We start from the raw sequence: 15809 nt of genomic DNA on the forward strand, positions 1-15809 counted from the left end.
TTTTAAAATCCAACCTTTTAGAGTACATGCAGCCATATGTACAGGAAGTACTGCTGCCAACGTAATTGTTATGAAATAAAATTATTTGAATGGGAAATATTACACAATAAATCAGTTTCTTTAATTGAACACATGTAATTACTTACGCAAAAAAATGGAGGTGTGTCCTTCTGATCGTATTTAGGCAAGGAGCGAGTCGAGTGCCTACCTGTCCCTGAGGGTTCACCACTGGTAAAAAGTTAAGGGGCAAACAGTTTGAAGGGGGTGATAGTTTTATTTTGAAATGCTCACATTACCGGAAACACTTTACTTTATTGCAGTGACTTTGACAATGGTGCCTCGGGGCATTTGCATAGCCGACGACAGTCAGGCTACTTGGAGTGAGAGCTTGGCGTCTCACTTCAGTTAGGATTTGCGCAGCGTCCACATTGTTGAGTTTGTACAAATTAAAAGAAAATATCACACGTGAAGGAAAGAAATACTCAATTATGCTCTGAAGAGGATTTCCTTTTTCAAACTTGGGAGTTCGTCTCTCCTGGTTGATTTTTGGTGGATTTACAGTCATCTTGAAACCGCAGCAACACATTAGCCAATGTGTTAATTTCATATAATTGGGTGGGTGGACAGTACCTTTGCTGTTGCAGTCATGGAAAGCAACTTGCTGCTGACATGGTTGCTCATGTGTTTGCTCCCGAGAACTTTGAATGCACAGGCTGCTGCACCTGAAGGAGGTGAGTCAAATTAAAAATCAATTTCAAAAAATGTATTTGTTCTCAGTCGGAAGTCCAAGACAATATAAGATGCTCATAATAGTAATCTAGCAAAAAGGACCCTGCAATAGCGACAATTAAGTAAACAACAGATGGCCGTTTTGATATCACGTGAAAGACTTGAACCTAACATAATTTTTTTTATTTGCTATTTTCTATTATAATGATAACGATACTGATGTATACAGTATATTGTATATATACTGCATATGTAAAGATAGACTATGTATAAATGGATGTTTATATACATACACATACATAAACCTCAGTACAGTACAGTAATAGAAAAAATAGAAATAATAATAATAATAATAATAATAATAATAATAATGTAGTTCTATTCGGTTGTCAAGTAAATAATATTAAAAGTCAAGTTTACTTTCTTGAGTGTATATTCTAGTTGTTATTTATATCAGGGCCGTTACTATTAAATATTTTTAGAATCGACTAATGTTCCGTCCATTAATCCAATGGTCAGAAACTTTATTCTGCAGTAAAGTGTATTACAAACTACCCCCACCCCCCCGATTACTGTTGCTGAACCAATTATTGTTGTTTATTTGGTATTGTTTAATGATTCAGAAAACAAACTAAACAATAAGCAATATCACATGAGATGGATTGATATTGTACTCGCCATTTTTTGAAACTGATTCAGTTACCGGACAATTTTTTGATTATCAAAATAGTTACTGATTAATTTGATTACATTTGTTGTCAATTAATCAATTAATTTTGACAACTCTAGTTTACTTGGTTATGATACAACACTAAAATGCCATCAACATATGATCATAATAGTGTCAAGATGTCCTTCTGTCTTTCTGTCTGCCTGCTATATATTCCAACACAAATAGACGGTTCCTTCAAAAACAAAAACTTCAAGCATCCAGGAGACGAAACTCAGTGGTATTACTGCTGAGTGTGTCATTGAGAGTTAATATAGTACTTGTGAGTGAGATGCTGCCACTGTGCTATGTCCATGAATAGGGGATGATCGCAACCAACCCCCTCAGAGGTCAGAAAAAAAGAAAGTTGTGCACCTGTTAATATGTGCATGTCAACAACCTTAAACATACAGAAATAAAGCAAATTTGCTCGATTGCAAGTCAATTTTGACAACAATGACTTTGCGTGAAATTAGAATGCAGCAAATGGTTTTCTGGAGTACCTTATAGCCATCTGGACTTCACTGTAAAAATTCATTCCATATGTTCTGCAGATTGCGAAACCATGGGTTGGGGTGGTGGCCATGGGATGCCTCGTTTTTCAATCATCATGTCAGTCAAAGTCCTTGGAGTGCATCAATATATCTGCGATGAATTTCTAATGGGCCCAGCAGTACTTGGAGCGCTCATGATTTTCACTCTTTTAAATTCTTAATACTTAATCTTACCAAGACGTTTAGGACAACTCTTTTTTTTTTTCAACAGTCCAAAAAGGCATTCTTGGTTGAGTTTGGTGTGGAACAAACTGACAACTCATGACCTTCAAACCCATCAAACACTTTAAGGAATGAACTGGAACAGAGAGGCAGCAGGCCTTCTCTGAGACTGACTCCATACTGTACTCCAGTTTCACTTCCTCTATAGGTTAACTGCCAGGCATGACGTCCCCGTATATTGTATTTACAGATGTTTCAGATAACAGCATACCTGCACCAAGGTACAGATGGTGGGTAGGGGCCAGTTGTTGTGATATTGAGAACCCCTTCACACTCCAAAGTCCAAACATTGAGCCTTATTGTAAATAATTATCCGTGCTGATGGAAAAACAAGCGGCAAGCATGCACCGGTTTGTGTGTGTTAGAATCGTGTATGACTGGACGCCTCACTGCACACAGTAAACTTTTCAACTTTACAATGTGTCACAACATTCAGGTGTGAATTTTTTTAAAATTAGGATCATTCTGAAGCAACATTCTGGGTGCTTTCTGAATGCGTAGCTGACACTTGCACGTTTTGTCTACTTCCATTAATGGTCTGAAAATCTGACACTTCATATTGCTTCTTTTTTTTTGCTCTCTGTCTATTGCTGTCAATTTTTGTGTGGCGCGCATGACCATCCAAACATTCCTTCCCGTCTCTCACATGGAACTACCCGCAGACCGCCCCTCTTCTTTTTTTTACTGCCTTCTCTGTTCCCTTGCCCGACCTCCTTTCTTCACTCACTCGACACCCTTCAGCCAAACAATCCTAATTTGGTACCCACCACCTGCATATGACCTAATTTTGCCTTTTAACCCTTTTAAACATTGACATTTCAGTACGTTGCCTCAACCGATTATGAGGTACAGTAAATGTAGAATCAAGTAATTGTTTAGTTGTTATTTTAAAAAATATATATTTTTTGAATATGCATAAATTTGCCCGAAAATATCTTTACAGTGGCCTTTTTATTTTGCCATTTGTGACTCAAATATCTTCTAATTAGCAGATTAACACCTTAGCTCTTCACAATGGGTACTCTTGCAAGTCATTGGCCAGTAGTTTTCAGACTGGATTCAGGTGCGAATTACCCCCCCCCCCCTACCCCCCCCCCCCCTACCCCCCCCCCCTCTGTTTGCGGATGTGACGTCCTGTGCGTATTGTGTATGTGAGACGGGAGTGTGCAGTTTCATTTTCCGGCCACACGTGGCAGTAGCGATTCGAAATGATCTGAATTACAGACAGTATTATATTAGGTGGAATAATTCTATGTAGAGGTGTTGGCATATAGTGGTAGTCTGTGTGGATGCAGTTCAAACGTTCTAAATGATCAGTTTGTTATTTTACCCATTCCTAAACATTTTGTTTTGCACACACAAGGAAACAATAGCAACCCTAGAAACTATGCAAGTCCATGAAAGGGGAAGTCAAGTCAAACATTTTCTTTACAATAATATGTTCTATGTGAGCCCACTAGTGTAAACACAACATTCTGCTTAGTATTGCATTTGTGGTTTATGAATTCAGCAGCAAAATCTGCCCATTTTCATCCATCTTGTGAGGGCCATTTTACCACTTGCTGTTGACTGAAAATGGCATCACAGTTGTTCAGGGCTCAGGAAACAACCAATCACAGCTCAGCTTGCGAACATCACATGACCAAACTCGGAAACAGGGGAGTCATGATTGGTCGTTACCTGAGCCATGTGCAACTGTGATCTCATTTTCAGTCGACAGCAAGTGGCAAAATGGCCGCCCCCCTGTAATGGATGAAAATGGGTGGCTTTTGCTGCATGATTCATGACTTCACTGCATTAAGCATTATTTTAATCAATACAATACCCACATCGAAGCAGGTGTTCAGAGCATAGATAGTTCCCATGCCATTTAAAATGCTATTTAGAAAATAACAGTTCTTAATACATTAGTTTAATAATTTAGTCAAATATCCATCCGTAAACCATGCAAAATATTTTGAATCATCTTCATATTTCATAGGTTGCTCTTTAGGTGATTATCTAAAATGCTGTCTAAATTTCTTCATTTGTTTTTATTTATGTTAACAAAGACAAACATAAGAAACATGCTCAGCCAAAACTACCCTGAAAAACTGAGGCGACTCCTACTGCTTAGCTTGGGAACATTTTTTTTAAACACGCCACCTCTCGTGCTATCACATTGACTGTTTCAATCTGGGGTTCCTCTGTTTGCTGTGCTTTTGTTTCATCGTGTCTGTAATTGCATGCTTTCATGCTTTAATAGTTTTTGAAACATTTTCGGGGGGGTGGGGGGGGGTTGCGATGACGGATAATGTTTTCAATAGTGTGTACGATTTGAGGCATGAAAGGTAACCTCTAGAAAACTGTGAAACTGTTGAGAATGAGAGTGTAGATTAACATCACAACATGCAACTACCTGTTTGGAGAGTAATTCTAAGGAGTGAGATATGCATTAGTGGGGGAGTTCAGAGAAAGGTTTAGAGATCCAGATGGGTGCAATTTTGATGTGTTAAATTATAGGAACAGATACCGGTAGTAGTGTGAAAAAGAAAAGGCATGTGCTATCTCAGTTTTCCATATATATATATATATATATATATATATATATATATTGTTTTTTAAATAAAATAATTGTTTTGAATTGTACAAAGATATAGATTAAGATTCATAACAATTAATTTATCCCAGTGGGGCAATTAACTCATTCACTGCCATTGACGACTATAGATGTCAAAAATTCATTTTAACGATTTCTATTAGTTTAACATTTTTTCCACTTTTGCTAACAAGAGTAGGAAAACCTAGAAAAAAATATTAATATAAATTTGGAACAGATATAAAATTTGTGATTAATCGTTAGTTAACAAGTGAAGTCGTGATTAATTGCAATAAAAAAAAAAAATAATCGCCTGACGGACCTAATTTAAAAAACAAAATAAAATAAGGGCCGTTTAATCGTAATTAATCGCATGATAATATTATATCTGTTATAAATGTACAATAAAAAAATCTTAGGTTTTCATAAAAAAAATTAATGAAATAAAAAAAAATGTTAAACTAGTAGAAAATAGTTCACACTCATTTTTGACGTCTATAGTCGTCAATGGCAGTGAATGAGTTAATGTAAAAAAGAGCGGCAGTTATTGATGCAAGTTTACAACATAACTATTGATTGACATTAGCCTGTTTTTCTTCTGATTTTTGTACATAATGGGTCAAATTCAAAATGAAAAAAATAACTACATCACATCCATCTGTGACAAAGAAATGTGTGACTTTTAACGTTTTGTCAACCTCTCTCGTATTTTTCTCTACAGTTCTTAACTGCTGCGAGGGGGACGTCCTTTTCCTATTGGATTCCTCTGGTAGCGTGTCGTCCTATGAGCACTCCCGCATGCTTGAGTTCCTGTCTGAGCTCCTCCTACCATTTTCCCTGGGGGAGGATCAGGTGAGGATTGGACTTCTACAGGTGGGCACCCAACCACGCCTTGAGTTTGGCTTTGATGCTTTCCGCACTCAAAGTGGCCTGCAGGGGGCGTTGAGGGCTACCAAACCCCTCAGGGGGGATACCAACACGGTAGAGGCACTGAAGATTGCAAAGGATGGAGTGCTGAGACCAGGACCCGGGGACAGGGCTCGTCCGGGACTGCCTAGGGTGCTGGTGTGGCTGACGGATGGGGTGAAACCGGGTGATGTGATTGGCCCAATGGCTGAGCTGAAGGAGGAGGGTGTGGCAGTGCTGGTGGTCTCCACCGGCCATGGTAATTATCAAGTATTGAGGCAAGTTGTGTCGCCACCTGCTGAGAACCACCTGTACTTTGTGGACATTGATGACATGAGCATCATCTTAGAGGATCTGCGCGATGCCATCATCGGTGAGTTTGATGGATCTGTCTGACATCTATTTAATAAATGATCATGAAGAAGGAAATTAGTGGTCAAAAAAATAGCTTGAGTACCATGGCAAATCATAGCAGTCCTCAGATCTCCTTGATTTAATTTATTTACTATATATAGACGCTCCCCACCTTACGAACGAGTTACGTTCCGGACGATCATTCGTCCGGTGAATTTGTTCGTAAGTTGCTTCAGTGCTATATTTTGTATTATAATTTATGTTTAAAGCCTATATAAGTATATTGAAGATTTATATAAGTATGTTTAAGGCTTGTACAAGTAACCTGCATTGGTTTGTACTGAAAAAAACTTTAAATAAAATGGAGAGAATACCTACAGTACTGTACTGTACTACGTATGTTAGAGAGAGAGAGCGAGAGACACACACAGTATGTACATGTACGTAATAAGATAAATAAAATGAAGTTTAACTTACTTTTGGAAGATGTACTCGATGCTTAAGGAGATGATGGAGGAGGAGGAAGAGGAGGATTTTATATCATGAGAGATTCTTCGTCGTCGCTGGAATCGGCTTCAAAAGTTATTTCCTGCTTCATGGGGACCGGCGTTTCTTCCTCCTCCTCCTCGACACGTTGCTCAGCCTCCAATGAGCTCTCACAGCGCCAATCGTCGGTATTAGCGGCGGAAAGAAGCACTACGCGCAATACAAAATCGAACTTACAGCATTTCTTTCCGAACATTTTTCGACATACTGTACGCGCAGAAATTTTCGTATGTACCGTTGTTCGTAACTCGAATGTTCGTAAGTAGGGGACCGTCTGTATACTTGTTCTGTGCCGCAAAGCCACCAACACTATACTGAGTCATCAGCAGGCCTCACTAGTGCAAGGTCATTGCTCTTGGATGGACATGAACATTTTCCTCCAAACTGCAGTGCCCACTTGGAACCACCTTACTCATATCACAAGTTGCATTTCGAGTTGCTGTACTTCACCCAAGTTCCGCGCATGCTGCTGCAGACATGGACACTGGATGGCAATCCCGAGTATGGCTGAGCGCATGTGTAATGAGATAGCATGATCTATTCAGGGATTAATGAGTTGTTACATCCCACGACGCTGTGACAGACAAGACACATACAGATGCATATATTCTTTCCTATATATAGGCTGAAGAAACTGTCCAGTTCTCTGCTGCCAGATTAGGTAGCTGCCATGACACCCCCCAGGGACTCTGCAATAGTTTTACACTCATACTGCAGCTCAAAGCCATGATGCACGGCACTGCATGAATTAATACATCATGTGTGCATAACAAAGACCAAAATATAATCTCCCGTATCCAGATAACAACACCTCTGTATTATTATTTTCTACAGAGCCTGGCTAGGTTGACTATATCAAGGTCTTATTGCAGGGGTTATGAATGTATTGAGAAACCCAAGCTGGTCTGCACTTTGGTTTCGGTCTCAAGCTGAGACATTTTTAGCACTCTGTCTTGCTCCATCGTCTTTCATAAATGGTAGTGTGGTCTATAATGCTGAGTGATATTTTTTGTATGTGGATTTTTGCATTAGGGGCAGGTACAGAATGAACTGCATAATGAATGGCAATACAGTAAATGCACTCATTATACGTACAGGTATATTGTGTATATTAATCAATTGATTAATAGATTAATAATAATAATAATAATTATTATTATTATTTAATAATAATAATAATAATAATAGTTATTATTATTATTATTATTATTAGTGTTGTTCCGATCCTATTGGCCCTTCAATGCTCTGAACCAATGGCAGGGCAGCTTTTTCATGTTGAAATAAAAAAAACGAGGTATCGGTACGGTACCGGCATCGGCCAATACCGCAAAACTAGGTATCTGAATCGGTATCGGGGGCCAACATTTTTTATCATTATTATTGTTATTATTATTATTATTATTATTATTATTTGTTGCCGAACAACAAGTGGCAGTAAAAAAAATACTTGATCAGAAAAAAAATACCAGGTATTGAATTAATGTACTGCAGTGCCTGCTAGCTAGATACATTTTTATTTTATACATGCTTTACAATTAAACACTATAGTGTAGTACATTAATGTTGAAAAAGTGTAAAATTTAAATTTTGGTATGCAGGCTAATTCTGAACTTTTTTTTTTTTTTTTTTTTACACTTGAATTCCATATTTTTCCATTGCATCTTCCACAGAGATAATCCGCGCCGAGCGTATCACTGTCCGTGACGTCTCCTCCAATGCAGCCACGCTCCAGTGGCGACCTGTTCTTTCCGGTTTGGCGGGCTACTACGAGATCCGCTTCGGTCCACATCCATCTGGCGGAACAGGAAGTGGAGGAAGCGGGCCTGGGACCAGTCCGAGCACTGGTGGTAGTCAGTACCAGAGACTGGTCCAGTCATCAGATTCCAACACTATCAGGCTAACAGGCCTGAAGCCTGAGACCACCTATACTGCCACTTTGACACCAGAGTCCAATGAACAAGCTTTTAACATGCTGTCGGTCACCTTCAAGACACAATCAGGTTGGAATTTAAATCCTGTCAACTTTGAGGCATGACCTCTTGCTGTAAACATAATCTTGATTGATGGTTATCTTTCCTTGTATTTTCTTTGATGTCCCACCAGATGTACAGAGTCCAGCTACGGTCACAGTCTCAGAGTCGGGGCCGACCAGTGTTCGAGTGAGCTGGGGTCCTCTCCAGCCGGAGGCTGTCACAAGTTACTACATAGAATACTCTGCCCTGCCCACTGGAAAGCTGCATGCTGTCACAGTGGATAAACGACACAACTCCACGCTCCTCAAGAACCTCCAACCAGGTAGCACCTACTTGGTCACTGTCAGCGCCCGGCATTCATCGGGCAAGGAGAAGGCAATGTCGGTCAAAGTCTGCACGCAGGAAGGTGAGCTATATGAACAACTCAACACTATCAAAAGCAATGACCCACATTTACAACTTCAATTCTTTGAAATTGTAGTAAATAGTTCACCAAAATAAAATTCTATTCATTTTGTAGAATTTTTCTTGGCTTCCCTGCTTTCAGTATGTGTATATGGACATTACTTTTTCTTTTTATATGTGTGTGTGTGTGTGTGTGTGAAATGGAAGGAAAAGTATCATTTTAGATCCAGATTACGATGTACTGGTATGTAGTATTTTTCCCCTTAAAATTACATGACATTAATGGTAATTTTCTTTTATCCTTTATCCATAAAAAAATATATACATTGCTGGCGTCAGGCCAAAACCTCACAATTTTGCAAATCTAATATTTTTTCAAAAATCTGTATTATTGGCCAGTTCACGCGTGTGGGTATCATTAAAAAAAAAAAAAGATTGACCAATTTAAAGTGTTGAGAACGACTTGCTCTCTTTGACGATACAATGTTAATGGTTGGTTGAACAAACATGCTGCTTTTGGGGTCTCCTGAAAAGTGGCAATTTTGGAGGTACAAGGTTCTGGCCCCATGCTAGTAACATATTTTATATATAGACCACATACAATGGAAAAAAAAGATTAATACAAATAAAATAAAACACAAAATCCAATGACCAAATAAATATCATTGAAAATAATTGGTAGTATAGGCCTAATTACTTTTCAAGAAATGCAGTGAAGTAAAAAAAAAAAATTCTAATAAAAAGTGCTTCAGGTAACATTCAAGAATGTCTACTATTTATCCACTCGTGCTAATAAAAGAACAGTTTCAGAGGTTGAGTTTTAAGAAAATGCAATTCTGTAAATGCGATATGTAGATAACTAAGACACAAAAATGAATATATTCACGTGGATGGATACTGTTTACATGTAGATTGACATATGCCATAGAGGCTCTCTGTGCTTAGATGTAAATGAAGTGAATGAAAAAAGAAATCCATTTTGGCGCAAGCATATTGCAGTACTTAGCGGAGGTAAAGAAAGTACAGCATTCCCTGAGGAGCGACGAGGAAACTGATACATTTATGACAGGAGGAAATGATCTTTCTAATGCAATCATCTCTTTATGTGTTTTGATGGTGATTAATGTACATGTACTTTTCATTGTCCATAAACAAAAAAAAAAATCTACGATCTACCATTAAACAGTGTAGACCTTTATCGTATTTACAATACAGTTCGGCCTATACTGTACATCATTATATCACACACCTCTGTGCAATGCAATTATTTTGGTATTAAAAGGTGCATTACTGTAAATCAGGTAAATTCTTAATGAAGATTCAAATACTGAATGCACAGCCTGCCATGGTTAACTTTTCCCTGTGAATCTTAAATCTTTAGGCACGTTGTACCATGCTTGAAAGAGAATCCGGTTCGCTTGACTTGTGTGAGTGCTCCAATGTGTGCTGACGGGCAATACACTTCCTTTTCATGGGCGCACAACCAGGGCGTGTTGTATAATCATTACTTTCATTCAAACCAGTAATTTATGAAAACTGCCACCTTGCACAATAGAAATGAGCAGAATAACTCAAAAGTGCTACTTAAAGTCCGTAAAGTGGCAGTTGACACGGAAATATGCAGATGAGTGTACCGTAGTTCGGTTTTCTTTTCTTTTTTCTCTTCTAGATGGGCGAAAAAAATCAAAAGTCTATTTGAGGGGAGGCATTTGTTTGTTTAACTGGACAACACAGTCGACAAATAGAACGGAGGCCACTCATTTAGGATAGATAATATTCATGTATCCCTCCTAAGCTCTGATGTGTTTTGCAGTGACTCCAGCACTGGCTGACCTGCAGTTGACTACAGTGGACAGCCACTCCGTGCAAGTGGACTGGAAAGGCAGCTTTGATGGTTTGAAGGGCTACTGGCTCACCTGGGAAGGACAACAAAGAGTGGACCAACGTTCTTCTTTCTACTTGCCGCCCAACTCTCTGTCTACTCGACTCAACAACCTCCCCCCTTCTGCGAGGGTGTGCGTGTCACCCATTTATCAGACAGCACGAGGAGAGGGACTGTGTTGCAGTGCAAAATTTGCCTCAGGTGAGCAACATGCTCTGTACATTTAGTGGTCTCAATCTAAACAATATACAGTGAACCTCCATTCATTTTGGCTTGTGGGTTTGCTATAGCTCTATTTTCTCCGCCTTTTTTTCTTCTAAGTGTGTCCAATGCTAATCTTGTTGTTGACGTTGCTGTCGAGTGTAATCCCACTTTTGGCCAGTCAGTGGCAGCACATTATTTTTTAACACTGTAAAGTTGAAAGAAGAAGAGAACAGGAAGCTTAGTACAGTATTTCAAGATCTGCCATCTTTTGCCATCTGGTGTTTTATGCCTTCAGAAAGCATCAGCTGTACATTCACTTTATAATGTACATCTTTGGGCATGATTATGTTGGGAGATCATAAATTTGTTAATTTGGGTGGGGGGGGGGGGCGCTACAATACATGTCTCACATTCTCACCTTGTTGTTTTTGGAGTTATTACCTTTACTTAACTTCCCTGATGTCAACTTTCCCAGTTGTGTGGGTCAGTACTTTCCCCCATAAATTCTGCCTAATAACAAACGGCCATCCAAACATCATTAAAGAAGAGAATCAGCGTAATTTTATGCATCACCCATCCTAGCTTGGTAACATGTTGTTTCAGTTTTCCAATCAATGCACTTCAGTGCTATCAGTCTCACGATGGAAGGGTTTATCCAATCTGACTTTTGACCCTGATGTCACATTGGCAGATTTTGGATTCAAATCGAATTCTTATCTACAGTATGATGAAGATGTGATTTGGATCTGAAAATATTTCATTCCATGCATTTTTTTTTTTTTTTTTTGCCCGTACACTGCAATGGTGCATAAGGACAAATTAGGCATGTGAGCCATGTTTTGAAAAGGCAGCCAAAGTCCGACTCACACATAATGAGCTAATCTAAAAACTGAAGTAGGTCATAAAACAAGTTTATTACTAGACTAAATAAGCAATTCTGCACCAAAGTTTATCAATAAATACAATATATTTTGATTTATTGAAAAAGTTAAAGGCTTTCTTTTACTAGTCTAGCAGCATCCTTTAGATGTGGTGCTGCACTACACCCTTATGCAAACCTTCCTTTTTATTGTATTACTATATTGGCTCATTGTGTTGTTCTCCTTCTGCCCTTCTAGACGCATCAACGTACGGCTACCGATCATAGCGCTGTTAACAGTTACTGCACCTAACCAACAATGGAGGCAAGAAGAAAAATGTTGACTCTTCATTCATTATTCTTTCCCATGACTCTCCTCGCTCTGTGGATATCATCCAGAAATGATGTGTAGCTTGGCGTACTGAGCACTCGTGTGGAAACCATGGACAGTAAGGAGTGGTCTGGTACAATGTGGAGCATGCTGTCTGCCAAAATTTGGAACACAAAAGAACTATTTGTGTTAATATTTTTATTAGCTTGCCCGGTTTAAATATTTAGACTCTGTTTAACATTTGAACTGCCCCTATCATCATAAATATTAGAACAATATCTCCATTCAAAGATACACGTTTATTTTATATCATCCTAGTTTTTTTCATGCAAAATTGTGTGTATAGCTCTTCTATTAGAGGCCCTTTGCAGTCTGTTAAAATGTGTTCTAAATAAATAAATATAACCTTAGGTCTTTTTTTTTAAAGGCCATCCTAGGAATACATACAGTATAGGGTGACTTCATGTGGCTTGTTTTGGAGAATGTTTTGCCCCATCGGAGGGTCTCATGCCAGAAACAGTTGGTTTTATTTTATTTTATTATTAATTTTTATGCACCACAAGACAAAAGTTAACAATTGGTCTATGACAACATAAAATAACACTAATAATAACCTAATAACCCTTCAGTTTAAGAGTCGTGTTTGTGATCAAACAAATATTAAAGAAATATTGAGATTCCATTATTCATATTTATTCACCCCAGATAAATGGGATTGTAATTGCTATTTTTAATAGTGTATCACTAAGGCGTTTTTTTCCCTTTTCATTTCAAGGCTGTTCCTGAGTTATTCTTTGCTGCCCTCTACTGTCAGCATCCACGCCATCTTACTTTCAATATAGAAAAGCTGGATTTTCTCAAATAAAAAAAGTTTCATTTTTTGTTGTTGTTGCTGTTGTTTGCTCTACTTTGTAACATCAGCTTGCAATAAAGTAATTTAATGTTTTTTTTCTTCATTTACCCAGCTACATTTATATTTATCCTTTGTCTTTTTATCTCACAATGGACATGGACAGATTGTTACATTCATATTTTTTTTTCTTCTCAAGTCTGTTACTGTAACACAAGTTTCAATGGCAATGATATGAATGTGTGCTGATTAGAGACTAATTTGATATTAAATTTGCAATATGGAACATTTTTCCCCAAAATAACTTTACAATAAGTTTTTTATTTGACCATTTATGCGTGAAATACCTTCTAATTAGTAGATTAACACCTTATCTGTTCACATGGGTACTCCTGCAAGCCTCTGGCCAATAGTTTTCAGACTGGATTCAGGTTAAAAAAAATTCCCGCGCCCTGTCTGCGGATGTGACGTAATGTGCGTGGTGTGTATGTGAAGAACGGTATGTGCAGTTTCATTTTTCGTCAGCAGGTAGCAGTAGCGATTCGAAATTGAACAGTCTACGTTCAGTGGCTTTCAATGAAATAAACCTTGGCAGTTTTTTAATCTCACGTTAAACGTTGAGTTTTACTATGCATTCAAATTTTGAAATAAAAAGGCCATGCAGTTTTTGTCCTCTACTCACATTTCCCTGTTTTTCTCAGAAAGAGGAGTAAGAGGTTGTGTTGGGTGTTTGTATAATGCATGGGTGGACAAAAAAAAACAAATCCTCGGGGGCCTCATTTGAGTTTAGACAAATGGCTCAGTTCATTTGTTAAAAAAACTAAACGTAATAGGCCTACATACATTTCAAATATAAAATAATTCATGGTCCTTTTGTGCTATTATTTATAATTAATTGTTTAGTTAAAAATCAGTATATATGAAAATACTTTACTACTATTTGTTATTTTATTATTTCAATTAACTCAATTATGAACAAATTATTTAATGAGAAGAGAGATAACAATGCGTTAATATATTTTAACGAACCAATATTAGGGGGAAATGGCTAAATCAATTATGCTAAATCAATGGTGGTGGAAATAAATGACTAAATTAATGCAACAAATAATGCAAGGCTCTTGAATACGTACAGTAAATGCTCAGAAGCAGATGACTGTGGTGTCATCTGCAAATTTATGGAGTTTGATAGCTGGGTGCATTGAAGTGCAATCATTCGTAAGAGAAAAGCGGCGGAGAGAGGACTTGTCCTGGGAAGCTCCAGTGCTGATGGAGTTTCTTGATAATATTGTCACACCAGCTGGGTCCTGACTGTCAGGAATTAATATTTATATAGTGACACAACAAAAACATAAATACATTATATTCACCAGAAGTAGTGATTATTAAATGGATTCATGTGTGGAGAGATAGATGTTTTACTATAGTTGAATTTGACTTGCTCTGAACAACCAATCAGAGGATGAAAGAAAATGCTTTTGTCATTGATTCTGAAGGTACTGGGAAGATTAAATTTACATCTGAACACAAAGGCTTAAATCAGATTGGGAAAAAAATAATATGTGCATGTGTTGGAAGCGGTAAAGACTGGAGAAGCTCTATAAAATCACTAGGATATACTGTTGGGAATAAATATAGAAATATTAGTGTTTGGGTTGTAAATGCTACTGCTACGATGATGGTGACTACTATTACTATCATCATACGTAATACTAGTCCAACTCCTTTATTTCTCTTATGGAACTTTTAGGAAATTTGAAAGAGGTGGTATTAGACAATTTAGGACTATATATTTTATTCTCAATCTCCCCAAAAGTAAAGCAGTATATTTTAAAATTTTGAATGAAATTGATCAATTATCAAAGAATTGAGACTTAAGTTTAATACTGTATAATGAGGCAAATTGCTGTGCTTTTGTGATAAGGGGAATGGAAGTCTTGAATTTGTATTTCATTTGTATTCATTTATTTTTGCGATTGGCCTACAGGCCTTTGGGTTGGATATGCAGGGCTGCCTCAAATCCAAATGTGTCACCTTTGGCAGTGGAGTCCATTAAGCTGGCTGTTTCTGGTGAAAATAAGAATTTTATCTCCGTTAGCAATGTGTTGTTATTTGGGAAGTTCTTTATTCACAATCACAAATGTAGATATTTCAGTACAAAATTCTCTCTGAATCAGTGGGTGAATTCTTCTGTGGTATAGTGTAGGTCTTTGAAATGTGTTAATAAGAAAGCCCTTCAACAACTTCCTTTGTGTTTTCCGGCAGTCTGTATGCCCTGTGGCATCATGCATCTTTTCACGTTAGTCTTATTACTAGACACCTTTACATGTATTTATTTATTTATTTATTCATTCATTAATTTATTTTTTGATTTATGTATTTATTTATTTTTCTTTCTTTCTGTCTTTCTTTCTTTCTTTCTTTCTTTCTTTCTTTCTTTCTTTCTTTCTTTCTTTCTTTCTTTCTTTCTTTCTTTCTGTCTTTCTTTCTTTCTTTAGTTATTTATCTGAGTAAAAACACTAATGTCGTTTTGGCCATTTTTTCCTTGCTATGCGTGGGCTTCTAAAATCGTTTTAGATGTTATAAATCGCTATGTATGTGCTGCGGACGTAGGAATGAACCTGACGTAAACCGAGAACCGTAAATACTTTGAGGTGAAGTTTGCTGCTGTTTATTTAGCAACCAGTTGGAGGCGTCAGTATCACAT

The 15809-nt window shown here is 37.6% G+C and overlaps 1 protein-coding gene across 1 annotated transcript; it reads left to right on the forward strand.

The window, feature by feature from the left end:
• Positions 1 to 256: 256 nt before the first annotated feature.
• vwa1 (von Willebrand factor A domain containing 1) lies at positions 257 to 13717 on the forward strand. Its single transcript, XM_077579001.1, has 6 exons — positions 257 to 731; positions 5514 to 6071; positions 8269 to 8598; positions 8702 to 8977; positions 10790 to 11059; positions 12181 to 13717. The coding sequence occupies exons 1-6, from the start codon at positions 647 to 649 to the stop codon at positions 12207 to 12209; spliced, it is 1548 nt and encodes a 515-aa protein (XP_077435127.1). The 5' UTR covers positions 257 to 646; the 3' UTR covers positions 12210 to 13717.
• Positions 13718 to 15809: the final 2092 nt, after the last annotated feature.

The sequence above is a fragment of the Vanacampus margaritifer genome, chromosome 1, assembly GCF_051991255.1.
Source record: "Vanacampus margaritifer isolate UIUO_Vmar chromosome 1, RoL_Vmar_1.0, whole genome shotgun sequence".
Classification (NCBI taxonomy): domain Eukaryota; kingdom Metazoa; phylum Chordata; class Actinopteri; order Syngnathiformes; family Syngnathidae; genus Vanacampus; species Vanacampus margaritifer.

Excerpts from the sequence above, each read along its gene's own strand:
- vwa1 (XM_077579001.1), top strand. The coding sequence starts at position 647 with ATGGAAAGCAACTTGCTGCTGACATGGTTGCTCATGTGTTTGCTCCCG. Across the intron at positions 732-5,513 it reads GGCTGCTGCACCTGAAGGAG|TTCTTAACTGCTGCGAGGGG; the intron begins GTGAGTCAAATT and ends TTTTCTCTACAG. Across the intron at positions 8,599-8,701 it reads CACCTTCAAGACACAATCAG|ATGTACAGAGTCCAGCTACG; the intron begins GTTGGAATTTAA and ends ATGTCCCACCAG.